The sequence below is a fragment of the Pan paniscus genome, chromosome 7, assembly GCF_029289425.2.
Source record: "Pan paniscus chromosome 7, NHGRI_mPanPan1-v2.0_pri, whole genome shotgun sequence".
Taxonomy (NCBI): domain Eukaryota; kingdom Metazoa; phylum Chordata; class Mammalia; order Primates; family Hominidae; genus Pan; species Pan paniscus.
The window spans coordinates 38,645,171-38,662,823 of NC_073256.2; the positions used below are offsets into that span (position 1 = coordinate 38,645,171).

At 43.4% G+C, this 17,653-nt stretch overlaps 1 protein-coding gene across 2 annotated transcripts in view; it reads right to left on the bottom strand.

Moving 5' to 3' along the window:
* The window catches only part of SLC18A1 (solute carrier family 18 member A1), a 36,301-nt gene extending 18,983 nt beyond the window's left edge, over positions 1–17,318 (bottom strand). For both annotated transcript variants that reach the window (XM_034965732.3, XM_055116348.2), the window contains exons 1-9: positions 17,072–17,318; positions 15,361–15,724; positions 14,676–14,734; positions 10,601–10,684; positions 9,274–9,366; positions 7,652–7,741; positions 7,350–7,393; positions 1,270–1,330; positions 1,092–1,187 (exon numbers count right to left, since the gene is read on the bottom strand). In XM_034965732.3, the coding sequence (XP_034821623.2) occupies positions 1,092–1,187; positions 1,270–1,330; positions 7,350–7,393; positions 7,652–7,741; positions 9,274–9,366; positions 10,601–10,684; positions 14,676–14,734; positions 15,361–15,724; positions 17,072–17,195 (1,015 nt within the window). In that variant the 5' untranslated portion in view covers positions 17,196–17,318. The remainder of the gene's footprint in view (positions 1–1,091; positions 1,188–1,269; positions 1,331–7,349; positions 7,394–7,651; positions 7,742–9,273; positions 9,367–10,600; positions 10,685–14,675; positions 14,735–15,360; positions 15,725–17,071) is intronic.
* Between the last annotated feature and the right edge of the window lie 335 nt (positions 17,319–17,653).

Below are 17,653 nucleotides of genomic sequence, written 5' to 3' on the forward strand. Positions count from 1 at the left end.
GACCAGATAGCATTGAGGAAGCTGTAAAAGATGGTGGTAACTGAGTGACTGGTAACTGAGTAATTGGTAACTGGCAACTGAGAATGGTCCCTAGGCTGCTGGGGAGGAGCTACTCTGTGTTGTAGCTGCTCACTAGTATCGACACCCTGAGTGGCCAGAGCCTTAGGGCAGGCGATGAATTATCTGCACTGAATACCGACTAACTCAATTAATCGTCATGGTCAAAAGCACTTGCAACCCATAAAAATTCAATTTGGCACTAGGAGTGCAGCTGGGAGTCTTGCTTAGAATTGTCCCCCCAAAATTAGATTTAGTGCTTTTTATTGCATGCTGAACTATATCATGTTCTTATCAGCTTCCCCTCTGGCCCCGTAAGCCTCTCCTCCCTGCAGTGATGGAGCAATTTGCACGTAGCCTTCCCTGTCCTCTTTCCTCAGGGCTCCTGGGAAGGGCTAGTTCCTCCTCTCCAAGCTCCTCTCTAAGTTGCTGCATGAACAAAGGAAGCTGGAGCCCTCTCTCCTGGGCCAATAGCTTTTCCTAAGTGAGTGCTACATACACCCCTTTTTAGAGGTAAAAAAGATAACCAAAGGGTAGTGTTGAGGATGAGGAGCTGAAGGGAGAAGAAGGTGGGTGGTAATAGTGCACATTAATATTGTACAGGGTACAAAGCATTTTCACCTCATATGTCATTTATTCATCCAATTTCTCTTGAGCTAGATAGTATTTTGATGCTCATTTTAGCAATGAGAAAAGTGATGCTCAGAGGGTTCAAGGCATCTGCACAAGTTTTCACAGAAAATCAAAGAAGCTGAAACCAAAACCTGAATCTTTGGACTGGAAATCATTAATCATCCTACTACACAGCTAGGTATGTGACCTCTCCATAGCCCCTTTCATCCTCTCCCACCCTCCCCTTTCTCAGGCTGCTTCTCTGAGGCACCACACACCCGCTTGGGCTTGATTCATGGGTGTGGACGTGGGAGGTCATTCTACAAAGGAAGCATGTTGTCCCTGTGTGACACTGAACGAAAGGACTCATGGCACCAACCTCCTCCTGCCAGGCCCTGAGCGGGGGGGCTGAGGTCACTTACCCAGCTGCCACTTGGGGGAGCACATGGTCTGCATCATCCAGATGGGCAGTGTGGGCTCCAGGATGGCCACTCCCATGTTGGCAAAGCAGATGGACCCTGGGGAGACCATTCTGTGAGCAGCCGTGGCTGCTTGAAGCCCAGACACTCCCCGCCCAATGGGAGGTCATCGCCAGCTTACCTGCAGCCACCAGGATGTAAGGGTCTTTGAGAAGCATAAAGAGCGGAGTCCCCTTGGCACTCTGAGAACATGGATAACAAAAAATATCCATTTGTACAGTGCATACATCTCTCCTATTTTCACAGAATCTGAGAAAGTACAATTATGGGCTTAGAGACCATTTACAGCAGCTCCTTTACTGCAGAGACCAGGAACCCCAGTACAGGGAGAGAAAGTGACTTGTCTGATGCCACAGAGGAAGCTGGAGGCAGGACCCCTCCTGTGTGCAAGGTAGGCACTGTAATAGTCACAGATAGAGAAGCAACATATTCCAGCCATGATTCCTGACTTCACGTGACCATCAACAAGGTCAGAGTGGATTGGTAGCAAGGTCAGGGTTGGACAATAGATGTCTGGACTCCTGGTTTCCACTAGATCTCCCTGGTACTAATATTTGTCCTGGGAGAACCACAGGCAGAGCACCGAATCCCAAAAGCAAGCACAGAAGCCATAACTCAGAAAGCCTCTCAAGCTTTCTGAATTCTTCATTCTGATCATGTTGAGCCGCACTGAACTAAGGTAGAAGAAGCAGGGTTAAAATACAGCCTAAACATCCAGGACCCACTCTCATCAGGACACACTCTCATCTAAACTTGGTCACCCCACCCTCTTTCCATGCATCCCAGCAGTGCCTCAGCCATCATTATTGCCTTTGCCTAAACTACACGTTCTGAGCTTCTCCATAGTTCCATGTTCTACCCACTCTTTAAAGTCAAGCTTAAATGGCTCCTTCTTTTCCAGAGTGCTCCCTGACTCAGTAGCTGGGGCTTCTCTCTCTTCCAAACATCCTGAACACTATGTCCTAATCCTTCATGGTGTTTACTACATTCTATCTTGTAATAGATTGGATCATTTTGGTATGATAACCCTCTCTGCATACACACAATAGTGGATTGATAAATTTAGAGATCCTAAAACTAAAAAGATCATTCGCTTACCCAATTATTATTCGAAGTAAAGACACTGATGTAAATCATTAAAATATACATTTAAAAGTACAATAAACCCTTTGACCCAACAGTCCCACTTCTAGGAATTGACTCTAAAGATAAATGCCAACATTATAAACATGCAGTCATGCAAATTACAGCACTATTTATAACTATAAAATACTGCAAACTACCTAAACATAGGAGATGGAATAAAATATGGCGCACACACTATTGTGTACCATTGTGTACACACACACAATTGGGTGTGTGTGTGTGTGTATATATATATATATATATATATACCACACAGGTGGAAAATAATAAGGAAAGATTCTGTGAACTAGTAGAGTAATTTTCAGGACATATTATTGAGAAAGAAAGGAGAACGCAAAAAAAGGAATACATACTGTGCTGCCTTTCATGTAATAGAAAAGAGAAAAATAACAAAACACATAAGCAATTTATTTTGAGGAAAAAACACTAAGACACAGGAAAGACAAACCAGAAGGCATTAAAATTGGTTACCTACGAGTGGTAGGGATGGGAGAGGGGGAGGGTTAGAAAGACTGGAGGGATTGACACTTTCTGAGTACACCTTTTTGAATCATTTTGACTTTTAGGTGGTAATGTCCTATATATTAAAAAATAATTATTTTAGTGTTATGAGCTGAATGGAGTCCCCCCACCTTAGTCAAATTAGTATGTTGAAGTCCCAACCTAATATGACTGTGTTTGGAGACAGTATCTTCAGGGAGGTAATTAAAGTTAAATGAGGTCATAAGAGTGGGGCTCTAATCTGAAAATCTGTTTTCCTTATAAAAAGAGGAAGGGACATCAGGGCTCTCTTCCTCTGTGCATGCACACTGAGTAAAGGCCATGTGAGGACACACTGAGAAGGTGGCTGTCTGCAAGCCAGGAAGAGAGGCCTCACCAGAAACCAACCCTCAACAGTACCTTGACCACGGACGTTCAGCCTCCAGTCGTGAGAAAATAAATATGTGTTGTTTAAGCTACCCAATCTGTAGTATTTTGTTCTGGCAGCTTGAACAGACTAAGATAATTAGCCAGAATGGAGAAAAAAAACTAAAACTAAATGCCAAAAAAAAAAAAAAACCCACAAATGGATGCAAATGAATTTCAAATGTATCACACATTATATAATCACACTAAAGGTGGAAAAAAGAACTAATGGAAGTACGGTAATTTCTAGATACAGTATTTGGCTATATTCATTAAGTCTAAGGGAAAAAGAACTGAAAAAGTCTTGAATATTTCTCGGTAGCTTTGTTTTTTGTAATGGCATGGGTAAGTATTATAGAATTATACAAGTAAGTAAATTTTTTTATCTATTTGTATAATAGGTGTTTCAGCTATTTGTATAATAGGTGTTTCACCTATTTGTATAATAGGGGGACACAAATTTCTTACTTTGAAAGAAGAAGAATACATGTATGGAATGGGGCAAGCAGGGAAAAATCCCGTGGAGTTGGGCTGGAAGTGGAGGTCTCAGTACAAACTCGTGTGTGTGTATTAGCTCTGTCATCAAGACGACAGGGAAACAAGGTGACCCCAATGGCAAAGAGCACATTGAGTCCCCATAGTTTTTTTGGTTTTTTTGGTTTTTTTTGTTTGTTTGTTTTTTTGAGACAGAGTCTTGCTCTGTAGCCCAGACTGGAGTGCAGTGGCATGATCTTGGCTCAGTGCAAGCTCCTCCTCCCGGGTTCATGCCATTCTCCTGCCTCAGCCTCCTGAGTAGCTGGGACTACAGGCACCCACCACCATGCCTGGCTCATTTTTTTGTATTTTTAGTAGAGACGGGATTTCACTGTGTTAGCCAGGATGGTCTCAATCTCCTGACCTCATGATCCGCCTGCCTCGGCCTCCCAAACTGCTGGGATTACAGGCGTGAACCACCCCGCCCGGCCCCATAGTTTGGTTTCTAAACACCATTCCCTACTAACAAGAACCTGGGCTCCTTGGGGAAATGAATTCAGGGCTGAGACAGGGAAAGTACAAGATGAACGTAGGACATATTTTTGTATCAAAAAGTAAAACATTACTCAAAAAACAATGAAGGTATGTTAAAATGACACAGCAACCAGTTAATGGGCTTTGACTTGTCAAATCTAGGACAATTTGAGCATCAAAATAATTAAGGACGGGAGGCCAGGAGTTCAAGGCCAGCCTGGGCAAAACATGCAGACCCCGTCTCTATAAAAAGTTAAGCTGGGTGTGGTGGCATGCCTGTGTAGTCTCAGCTACTCAAGAAGCTGAGGCAAGAGGGTCACTTGAACCCAAGAGTTGGAGGCTACAGTGAGCCATGATCACACCTCTACACTTCAGCCTCAGTCACAGAAAGAGGCCCTGTCTCCAAAAAAAAATTAAACAAGTAAATAAATAGAGTGATGAACTACAAAAATAGGACTCCATGATTCTACACTGATAATATCAGATAAATAAATGTTTTTTAAGTTTTTTGTGAACATAATCACATGTACATAAAATTATTATATACCCATTAGGTATAAATATTTATAAATATATACATATAAAGAGAGTAAGAAAGGAATGGCTATTGCTTTTTTGTTTTTTAGAGTATTTTTTTTTGAGACAGAGTCTTACTTTGTCACCCAGGCTGGAGTGCAGTGGCTTACTGCAACCTCCACCTCCTAGGTTCAAGGGATTCTCCTGCCTCAGCCTCCTGAGTAGCTGGGATTACGGTGTGCACCACCATGCCCAGCTAATTTTTTTGTACTTTTAGCAGAGACAGGGTTTTGCCATGTTGGCCAGGCTGGTCGCAAACTCCTGGTCTCAAGTGATCCGCCTGCCTTGGAGGAATGGCTATTCCTTACAGCAAAGTGCCAGCTGATGATTTGGATGAATTTGTGAACTAGAAAAACCAGTATTTTGTAAACATTATAGTAAAGATTGGGTCAGTCAAGAATCATCAATGGATAACAAATCTAGGCAGAAAGGAAATTTAAGGAGGAGTAGGAGATTTATATGACTTTACAACATCTCCCACAGGTTATGTATTAGTTACAAGGTGAAGAAGTAATAACTACACAAGAGACCCAGACAACACCTTGACCCAGTGATCAAAATGGACATCACCACTGAGAGGTGACGGGCATTAAATACCTCCAGACATGAAACTCAGAAGGCTACGGTATCATGAAGAAACATCAGACAAACCAAATTTAGGAATACCCTATAGATAATTGTCACAAATGTCAATGTCATGAAAGATAAAGGCTGAGAACTTTTCCAGATTAAAAGAGGCTAGAGAGGTGTGATACATAAATGTCTTACACAGTCATGGACTGGGCTCTGCATTAGAGAAAAAAAGACTTCCATGGAAGACATTATCGGAATAATTGACACAATCAGAGTAGGCATGGCAAATTAGACTAAAGTATTATATCCATGTTAAATTTCCTGAATTTGATAGCTCCATTGACATTACATAAAGAAATAATCCTGTTCTTAGGGAAAATGCTCTAAAGTATCAAGGGGTAAGGGAATGATACAATCAATCTACTGTCAACTGGCTCAACACATTAGTAATAATAATAATAATGTATATTTGTTAGAAAGAGAGAGAACGGGCTGGGTGCGGTGGCTCATGCCTACAATCCCAGCACTTTGGGAGGCTGAGGCGGATGGATCACTTGAGCTCAGGAGTTCGAGACCAGCCTGGCCAACATGGTGAAATCCTGTCTCTACTAAAAACATAAAAATTAGCTGGGCATGGTGGCGCGTGCTTGTAATCCCAGCTACTTGGGAGGCTGACACAGGAGAATCATTTGAACCCAGGAGGCAGAGGTTGCAGTGAGCTGAGATCGCCCCACTGTACTCCAGCCTGTGTGACAGAGCAAGACTCTGTCTCAAAAAAGTAGATATTTATGGGTGCCTCACTTTCCTGGAATCTCAAGCTGGATTTACTTGCTGAGTAATTCACCACTGCTGCACAGTTAATAATAAACAGTGGCTGAACCACCTGGATGAGTGTCCCTATGCCTGGGCCAGGGCTGGAGGGGTGCTGGGCCCAAGCATATGCCAGGCCTGGGAGCCTGTGCAGAGGGTATTTGGTGCTCCTTTCCCTGAGGAGTCCTGGATGGGTGGTGGTTATGACTTCCTTCTCCAGGACCCAGACATCCTACTCCTAAAGCCAGTCTGTAAAGAGCAGAGCATCTCAGGAGACTGCAGGAGGCTTCTAGTTGCTCTGGGGGAATTGGCACTCTAAAAGTATTGATTATGTCATAGTTTCAAATTCTTTCAGATGCTTCTCTGTTCACCCTCGATTTCATTATCTGTAGAGTGAGGCTAAAAATTGTACTTATTTCATGGAATGTGTAAGATGCAGCATAGATGGTGCACTAAGCTGAGCTCCTGGTGCGTGAAAAGCCCTGAAGAATGATGAGGTGTTAGTGTCATGACTTCCGGAATACCTTGACAAACTGTGGAATGCAAAGTCAAGGCCTTTAGATCAAACATTTTTACACTTGATGCACTTTCTTACTTTTTTTCCTTCGTGGTGGGATATGGGTTTTCCAGAGCCGTTTTTGGCTTAGAGTCAAACAAGTACCAACTCTGATATTTATTAACTGTGACAGAATGACAGTTAGGGATATTCACAGAGGATGTCTTTTATTGCAGAAGAGGTTGTCTAGGTGGCCCCCACAGCCTTCATCTCTGAGATGATGTTACAGCTCCGAATACTCAGTCCCCAATGTCATTATCTCCTAGCTATAATTACACGTGTGTGTGCACATATATATATATATGGAGATCTCCAGATATACATGAATATATATATACACACCCCATATATGTGTCAAATATATATAGATAGATAGATAGATTCTCTATGGCTTCTTTGATTATGCACAAGGCTCTTCCACCATCTTTGTCCAACATCAAGCCAAATACGTCACTATCCCCCACACTAACTGAAATGTAACCCTATCCTGGAATCCAAACACAGTTCTCACTTTCGCTGACCCTATTCCTCTTCACTTTTCTTCTTATGGTTTGGCAGGCATGCCTGGGTTCCTGCATTCAGCCATCCTGTATAACTGTTAGAAATGGAGCTTTGTGTCTGCTTACCTCAGGAGAGACTTTGGAAGGCTGTAGGATGCAAAGCTGGAGTGCTAAGAAACAAAGAAGGTGAGACAGTTCAGCGTGTCTACTGATTAGCTGGGGGCTCCAATAACAGCTGTAGTGCTACCACCCTATTATGCATAAATTTAACTCCCTGAGTTTCTTCTTTCTTTTCTACAATGGGGCAGTCCTTGATCCATCAAAACATGTCCAAACCGCCCATTCTTAGTGAAGACTGACACTACAACATAATGCATTCCCAACCTGACCTGGGCTGTCACCTGCTGGAGGCTCTGATGGTGACTTACCTCCATCCAGTAGTGCCAGGAAGGCCAGGATGAGGAAGGGTGCAGACTTCCCAACAAACTCGTACATTACACTTCCAAAGGGAGCTCCCACTGGAGAGGCAAAGGAGACACAGATTCCAGAGGTGAGGGTGAGTCCTTTGCAGTGAGAATTATCCATATTTACCCCGTGAGCATTTGCAGAAGGCCTGCTAGGGGCTAAGCTCCACCTGAGGCTCTGGGAATTCAGAGATGGAGACATGATCCCTGTCCCCATCAAGCCCACTTTCTAGTGGAGGAAGTGTTATGTGTGTGTGTGTGTGCGCGTGCGTGTGTGTGTGTGTGTGTGTAGGGAGGGACACAAATAATTAAAGCATGGTGAAAGTTTGACAGTAAAATGTTGCATGCAATGAAAGCACAGTCAATGTCTCAGGAAGTTCAGGCAGCCACGAGGGCTTTGCCAAGTGTAGAGTATCTGGAGGGGAAGAAGCTTGTGTGAAGACCACAGAGGTGTCAGAAAAGAGTGTGTAGTTGGAGAAGAAAAAGAAGAAAGCGGGTGTTAGCAGAGTATGAATATTTGCGAGGAGAAAAGTAGAGCCTTGCATATGCAGGAACCTTGTATATGCAGATGAGTCATGTACTTGGCCTTGCGGCCTATGGAGAAACATCAGGTGAGAAACACCACCTGCTCTGGGCTCAGGAAGATTGTTCAGGCAGCATCGTGGTGGAAGGAGGGAGTACACAAGAGGGAGGATGCTGCCAGATTCTAACCCAGAAGTGACAAGGAGCCAGGAGTGGCTGTTGAGGATCTAACAAGCTTGTTCATTTGGGAGCTTATTCATTTGGGACATGATAAAGGATTTCAAGATGCACAGGGTTTAGCTTGGGCATTTGGGTTGATGGATACTAACAAATAACAGGGATTCTGTTTCCTCTGCTTCCCATGGGGCTAGAGGGTGGGGCATAGGCCGGGGAAGAAATTTCAAGTGTTTTGTTTTCGATGAGCTTGTAAGCTCCTAGAGGGCAGGAACTATGCCTGGGGCTTCCCACCCTACAGTACTGGCACTGTGCTTGGCATGTAATAAGTGAAAGCATGTAGCTTGTCAATTAAGTTGTATGAGGGAGGAGCCTCAAAGAAAGGATAATTTTATCGTTTGGAGCTTGGGTTTCCAAGCCCAGAAAATCGGAGTCTGTATCCTGGCTGTGGCGTTTCCTAGCTGTGTGATCTTGGATGGTGTTTTCGCCATTCTTATTTTCATCTCTATAATGGGGAAAATCATTCCTCCATTCATTCCTGGTGGTGAGGAATAAAAGAGATTATGCGTGTAACAGATTTAGCAGAGCATCTGGCAGCAGCCATGCTCTGGTGCTGTGTGCTTGGGAACCGAGGCGAAGCAGTGGCCTCTAAATCGGGGAGGCTCACTTCCTCCAACAGGCTGGGCTTCCGGACCTTTCTCCGACGTTTATGTGTTTCCCAGCTTCTTAAGGAGAAGGAAATTTAACCTTTTCTCAGTGATATTTCTAAAGGAGTTGAAATAGGATGAGGCCAACAAGGGAAGGAAAATACTCGTCTTCTACACCTCGGGAACACCTGCTTCCTAGAGTCCCACCCTCCCGAACCCAGAGCTCCAGCTGGTGCCACTTACCCAGCAACCCCAAGGCCAGGCCCCCCAGAGCAGTTCCCATGGCTCGTCCTCTCTCATGGTCGTCAGTGTAGACACTGGCCAGCATTCCAAGACCTACGCAGAGAGTTACAGATGCAGCTGGCCCCCTGGGGGGCTTCTATCTGCCTCTCAGAGCCCTTGGTCCCACCCTGTTATCTCTTCAGTGACAATCTTAGCTAGAGTTTCAGTTTGAGGGGTTTTGCAAAACTTAACCCATAGTATTTTTCAAGTAATACCCTCCCTAGTCCCCCAAGCCCCCACATTGTCCACTCCTGTTCAGAATATTGCTGATAGTGCAAGGCCTCTGGGAAGGATAACATAGAAAATCCATTGTCTGATTATACCATGTTTCATAACATTTTATCATTTCCTAGCACGTTTCCCAAAATGAGGGGTTACAGAGCAGATCAGGGAAAGGAAAATCTAGGCACACAGAGACCATTCTATTTAACAGGGGTGCCCAGGGAAGAGCAGGAAAGCACTGGAGACCTGGAAGAAAGTGTGGGCTGGTGCTTTACGGCAGCTGGACTCTCTGGCCTTCATAGCCATGGGTAAAATGGCATAAAATGCCAACTTCATAGGATTGCATTAGATATTGTATTCACCAGCACTTTGAAAACTGTACTGGTGTTACCAGTAGTATTAACATGATTATTCCTATAAAGTACTAAGAGGGGGACAGACAAAGGACCATTGAGTGGCACTAAATAAAAGCCTGCCCTTCTTCATGGCTTCACTGGAGGCTTGCTCTGACCTGAGCTAGCTGCATCTGAATATTAGCAGAGGAAGTTATGTCAGGCTCAGAGATCTATGGACCCTGTTAGAAACTCTGTAATTCCTTTCTTTCTTTTTTTTTTTTTTTGAGTTAGGGTCTAGCTCTGTCACCCAGGCTGAAGTGCAGAGGCACAATCATGGCTCACTGCAGCCTTGACCACCCAGGCTCAAGCCGTCCTCCCACTTTAGCCTCCCAAGTAGCTGGGACCACAGGTGCACACCACCATGCCTGGCTAACTTATTCTCTCTTTTTTTTTAATAGAAATAGGGCTCTCACTATGTTGCCCATGTTGCCCGGGTTGGTCTCAGACTCCTAGATTCAAGCTATCCTCCTGCCTTGGCCTCCCAAAGTGCAGGGGTTACAGGTGTGAGCCACTGTGCCCAGCCCAATTCCCTTATTTCTGAATCACAATTTCTACCTATCCAGGTGACATTTTCCTTAATTTCTCCATGTAAATATAGGATCTGAGGTAGTAAGAGATGTGTGTGTGTGCATGCCTGCATGTGTGTGTGCATGATGAGTTGCCAGTGTTACCTGCAACAGACGAAAATGAAGATCCAATGCCTTGAAGGGTTCGGGCCACAAAGAGTAGAGTATAGGTCCCAGAAAAAGCAAACACTGGGCAGAGAGAAGAGCAAGATAACTGCAGTTAGCAAATTGTCTTTGCTTCCCCAGCCGCCAGAGAACATGCCCGTGATACTGCAGATATGAGTCATGATGCATAAGTTTTTAATAAAGCATGATGACTGTTCCCTGTTTTTTGAGTTGTCTTTTCAATCTCCCACTCCTCAGTTTTGCTTTTTAAATGGCAAGAAAACTGAGAAACCACAGAAGTGTAAACCAAGTCACCACACAGCAGATGGAAGGCTGAGTCTGCACATCTCTTGCCAAGAGCCCAACGTTCTGTCCACTGAAATGAGGGATGTCCATGAAGCTCAGTGTACTAGGCTGGAAACTGGTTCTTAGATCATACTCCTGGATCATCCATGTGCAACACCCAGATCTGGTCTTTACCATTGCTGGGTCCCACAGGATCATCTGGAGTACAGTGACAGTAAGTAGGTGCTTCGAGGATTATAGGAATCGGGTAGAAAATAATATCTTGTGATACAATCAGATCCTTTTTTATATCTTATATTGAACGATCTTTTAACCAGACAAAATCAGCATGTATTAAATTATACTGAATGCGCAGCTCTGCTAGACTCTGTAGCAAATGCAAAATAAAAATAACATCTAGTTATTGTCCTCGAAGAGAGTCAGTCTGTTGAAGATGGACACCCAGGAAACTGAGAACCAACAGGAATATGTCATCCAAAACAATAAGAGAAATATGGCTCCGTCCTGCCAGGCTCCCAGGCAGTCAGACCTAATGGTTATCTCCCTTGTTCCCTGAACATCTCCATTATCCTATTCTTTTTTCAAGGTGCCGAGATCTCATATTGTTCAAACACACACGCTTTACGAACAATTTGTGCAGTTAACGCAATCCTCACAGGGTCCTGAGTCGACATACATCCTCAGTTTACGAAGATGATGGGATTAAGAGATTAAAGTAAAGACAGGCATAGGAAATTATAAGAGTATTGATAATTGGGGAAGTGATAAATGTCCATGAAATCTTCACAATTTTATGTTCAGAGATTGCAGTAAAGACAGGTGTGAGAAATTATAAAAGTATTAATTTGGGGAACTAATAAATGTCCATGAAATCTTCATGATTTATGTTCTTCTGTCATGGCTTCAGCAGGTCCTTCCATTCAGGGTCCCTGACTTCCCGCAACACAAAACTAAATCAGAGGGTGCTGGTGGTCAGGGTAGTTAAGTCCAGACATGTCTCACCTCCAATTCCAGAATAATGTCTCCTAGGGTAAGAATAATCTCCTCGAAGTGTCTGAATCAGAAGAATTGTAATCCCTTTGCCCATTCATTACAGATGTCTTTGGTTGTGTTTTTAATCTTCTCCCATTACTTCCCGGCAGACATGATCACACTGAACTTCTCCTTGTCTCCCAAAGATGCACATTCTTGGTGTCTTCTTTCCTGGCCACCAGCATCTTTTCTCAGACTTTGTTATTTCCAGTCTTTTCTGTCTACTCTCCCAATGTCCTTTGAGAATAGAGTGACCCACTCATCTTGGTCTGCCCAGAACTTCCTTGTTTTTAAAACTGAAACTCAAAATACCCCACAAAAACAGGAAGTCTTACATCCTGGGAAGCCCCTCACTACAGTGTGGACATGGGTGGTTTGTCCCCACCAAATCTCATGTTGAAATTTGATCCCCAGTGTTGGAGATGGGGCCCAGTGGAAGGTGTTTGGGTTATGGGGAAGGATCGCTCATGAATACTTTAATGTCTTCCTTTGGTGGTGAGTGAGTTCTCACTCTACAGTTCTCTCAAGAGCTGCTGGTTAAAAAAAGGCTGGCACCTCCCTCTCCTCTCTCTTGCTTCCTCTCTCATCTCTGCACAGCCAGCTCCCCTTCACCTTCCACCATGAGTGGAAGCTCCCTGAGGCCCGCACCAGAAGCAGATGCTGGTGTCATGCTTCTTGTAGAGCCTGCAGAACCATGAGCCAACAAACCTCTTTCTAATATAAATGACCCAGCCTCAGGTATTCCTTTATAGCAATGCTAAATGGACTAAGACACCCCTCAATTCTAGGCAAACCAGGAGAGTTGGTCATTCTATTTAGGAAGACCAAAGCAATTATTTTTTTCCCTTTGGACCCTTTACATGGGCCACCATTTCACTCTTGATTACATTAGGCATGGCTCCTAGTTGGGGGGTGGAGGGGTTAAGGGTAGTAACGGGCATCAACAATCTCTTTTAAGTATTTTTTAGAACACTGGACAAGGATACCCTAAACATCAAATGTATTTTCTTTTGGTTAGAATTAGGCCAACTCCATATAGCAACACAGCTATCCTATGGAAATAATAATTATTTAACATATATAGTTTGGTAAAAGTTAAACAATAATTACTTAACATATACAGTTTACTTTAAAAGTAAAGCTTTTAACACATGAATTCTTGGCAGAGAATCAGGCAAGGATATCATGCTAAAACATCTCAGATCCACTAGCACAGCGCATTGTCTTACTTCTCAGTGTGTGTCTCATGTCTCCCCAGGCAACCATCATATACACTTCTGATAGCTGGAATCATGTCTTTTCATTCTTTATGTGACTAAGGCCATCTGGGCATTATACATGCACTGCATAAAGTTGTTTGGAATAAATCTTAAGCCTCATTTGATGAAATAGGGCACCTGGCATCTTATTATTTTTAAATTTGCTGTCTAACATAGTCTGAACTTCTAGAAGTTCCATGAACAGTGCTAATTTGAATTTCTTCATTTTCTTTAAGTTCACTAAAATTTCACAAACAAGACGTAGTTCTCAGAGAGAACCTCACATCTCAGGTTCTTGCACTTTGCAGCCTTCCAGCCCAGAATGCAACAAATTCTTGTTAAATATTGGGTTGCTAGGAATCAAGTTCTGTGCTGGGAAAGAAGAAAAGTTGAGGAAGAGAAAGACAGAAAGTAGACAAGGAACAGAAAGGTAATAAGAAAAATGAGAGGCATGTTCTCACTCATAGGTGGGAATTGAACAGAGAACACATGGACACTGGAAGGGGAACATCACACACCAGGGCCTGTCATGGAGTCGGGGGAGAGGGGAGGGATAGCATTAGGAGATATACCTAATGTAAATGATGAGTTAATGGGTGCAGTACACCAACATGGCACATGTATACATACGTAACAAACCTGCACGCTGTGCACATGTACCCTAGAACTTAAAGTATAATTAAAAAAGAAAAGAAAAGAAAAACGCAAGGGAGAAGGAGGTGTGTTGTGGGAGAGCAGAGGATCAGCAGGGCCATCGGGAACCAAGGCTGGATCCACAGGCTGCCTTCCCCTGCCTTAACCTGCTAATGCTAACCCTTTTCATTCCTTCTTCCTTTACTTCTCAGCATCAATTTCCAGACTTACTTTTCTCGTGTACTGTGTTTATCCCATCTCCATTTTATTAGAAACATTTAGCTGATCCTGGATGGAGTATTTGTCTTTGTCTTTCTTGTTTCTTTAGCAAATTTACTTTTCTAAGCTTAACCTTTAAAGCCCTTAACTGAAAAGCAGTAGGCTTTTTGGAATTTTCCAGATGTTATTGTCCAATTTCCATTTTTTTGTGAGTTGCCCTTTACCATGGCATAACAAAATAATATCATTGCTTCTTATAGATGGAAAGTTTGTATTAAACTTGCTCAAGGGATTACGGATGCATATAACACACACACACACACACACACACACACACACACACACCGTAGCATACATATTCAAACAGCTCTCATTATGTCCAGCTGAAGTGAAGTGAATAAAATATCTGTTCTTCTATAGCAGAATAGACCAATTCCAACTAGACTGAATTGTCACTACTGTTCTAGTCCACATAACAAAAACAGCAGAGCATTTAAACCAATATTCCAGTCTGCTTAGTCAGATGCCTAATTACATTCTAGGTTACCCTGCTATCTACACCGCATTCACTTGATAAAATCAAAGGTAATCAGTGAAGGGAAGAAAAGAGGAAGCAAATTACTTACTAACTGTGGAGAGAAACATGATAACAAAGCCAGCAAACATGGGGATATGATATCCAATCCTAAAAGGGAATTGAAAAAAAAAAGATACAATTCCAACAGGCACTCACATACTTGGACTACATTTTTAAATGTAAGTGGGAGCAGAAACGCAGCTATTTGGGTGTATGGTAAAACATGCCTCTGAATGTAGTGTGGAGATGAAATAGGACATGTGGATGAGTATGAGCAAACAAACAAACATGCAGATATGACAATAGATCAGGGCCAAAATTCTCATTTCCAGAAAGGATAGCCTAGGTAGAGTGTATATCTCTTGAAAATATCAGAATAATCCTAAATACAACTCCTGGGAAGCCAGTGCTCTAGATTACAACAGGACTGTCCCATTCATACCCTTCTCCCATTCAAGCCATGCTCCAGGTGACTGATATAACATCACAGCACACTGCTGTTCATGGTTCTCTTCTTGGTACTCAATACTGAATATATCACTAAGAAAATCTGATCCCGTAACATTTCATCAGTAACATGTTATTCTTTGAGTAACGAGCTTTCCAAATAGCTGACTCCCCTGGGGAACCATACAAGTGAGTATTTCTTCTTTTTCCCTTCCAACCCCCTTTCTATACTTTTCTAGTCCTCCTACTCCTGTGTACCCTGCAGGGCACTGCACCCAGTGAGATACCTGTTGGTGAGAGGGCCCACAAATGGGTTGACCAGAAGTTGCATCACAGCCTTTGAAGCAAACAGAATCCCGACCCGGGTATTCTCTTCCTCCAAGAATTCTGTGCCTTGCAAGCAGTTGTTTTTATGAGCAGAGATGGCTTCAGTGGCTGGAGGTGGGATGGTGCTGGCAGTGTCATTCATCCATGCTATTCCACTAGGCATGCTTTCTTCAACAGCCACGGTGTTGTTGTCGAAGAAGGAGAAGATGGTGGAAAAGGCAGGAGAGGCGAGGGCATGTGGGGAACTTCCGGCATGGCCGAGGTGCAGAGAAGAGTTGACTTCTTTGAACTCCATGTCATACAGGAAGGTGGGCACAATTGGCACTGAAAGTCAAAGAGGACAGGTGATGGGGGCTAAGGACTGATGTCATCTTACCACTGAAGCTCAAGGGGCTAAGGACAGATGTCAATTCTACTGAAAGTCAAGGAGGACAGGTGATGGGGGCTAAGGACAGATGTCATCTTACTACTACTAGGATCAGGGGACTATGATGAAGTTCAGCCTTATGCCCAAGGCTGGTGTCTGGAGTGGCATGGTTAAAACCTACTAAAAGACTGTGCCTGCCCAAGTTATCCTATTAGCTAAAGTAGCTAAATTCTGACCTTATATAGTTAGTCCTCATTGTTCATGGTTTCCACATTGGCTAACTCTCCTACTCACTTAGATTGACATGTAACCCCCCCAAATCAACACTCACTGAGCTACCACGACATTTCACAGACATGTCCAGCTCTCACACAGACCTGGCTACAGGAGGGGATGGGAGGAGGAAGGGCAGAGGAGCCTCAGCTCTGGGACCCCTGGACAGGGTTGGAATCCCAACCCTGGCACCTGTTAGTGGAGAGGCCTTGGGCAAATCACTTAACACTTCGGAACTTCTTTTTCTCTTTTATAAAGAAAATAGGATGTACCATGATATTTAAGATTTAAGATTATAATTGTGTGTGTGTGTGTGTGTGTATGTGTGTGTGTTTCCCCGGGAGCATTGATTCAGTATTCACTAATTCAGTGTTTGCAGCGACTTTATAGAGTATAACTATAACTACAGAACTATGAATAATGAGAAGTGATTGTATTGGATTAACAACTTGTCTCAGAAAGATCCTTATTTAAAAACATATGTTTTACCCAAGAGGAGAAACCTTTTAGTGCCTATTTATACAAGGGTATAACTTAATGTAATGATTAGGAGAGTATCAACTAAAAAAAGCAGGATTCTGAGGGAAAGAACCACAAGTAAGGCAAGGTCTTGATAAGAAATCGGATATCCAAATAAAATATGCTGTTTTTATAGAGCAGAGGCCAGAAAGGCACCCCTGTGAGAAGAACTCGCTGCCTCAGAGGCACTTGGAGTCATTAGCACCTTGAGAAGACAGTTTGGGGAGAAAGAAAAGCACAGCCAGTTCTGGCTCCGGGCCATCCTCTTCTCCAGTCAGACCCTCTCTGGACCTCCTGCTCTTTGAACCTCCTGAGTCTTTTAGCTGTGTTTGACAAGTGTCAGACTCCATTTTCTGCAGGGCTTTTTTTCCAGTCTCCAACAACCTCTGTGTGTTTTTGAGAATAAAAAGGAAAATTCTCAGATGGATTCACTGTTGAACTCAAGCAGGGTGTACACTGCCTGCTGGGGCCCACAGCAAATTAACCCTCAGCACAAAGACTCCCAAACGTACCCACCACAGTAAACAGCATGTTGTCCAGGAGCAGAGCGACGAATACCACCACCAGCACCAGCTGCCGGGACGCTCTCCCCTCCTTCAGCAACCGCTGGGGAGCATCCAGAATGGTCCGGAGCATGGTGATGGCCGGGCTGGGGCAGTCTTCCCCTGCGGGCTCTTAGGGAAGGTCCTGTGACAGCTACAGGTCTCCTGAAGCCTTTATGGAAGAGGGGAGGGAGTCTGCCCAGACGAATGAAACTCACTACTAAAACGAAAAGTGCAAAGGGTTGCAAGTAGTAGGATGATATTTGGAAACATCTCCGTGTCTGTATCACTGTTCACTTCTTATAAATCTCAATAACTCTACCTGGTTCCCAGAATGCCTTCCTGGTAAGCATCGCTTACTAGCTATTTATGTCTGGATTTATATCTAGCCATTAATTTCCCTTGAATTTAATGGCTAGGTATAAATCCAGATAAAAATAGATGCTCTACAGATCACTTAACCCTGTGTTTTTCAAACATCCAACATTTATTTGCCTATCACCTTGATGGTTTATGTCATATCTGAGGACTACCTGTACTATCATTTACTTC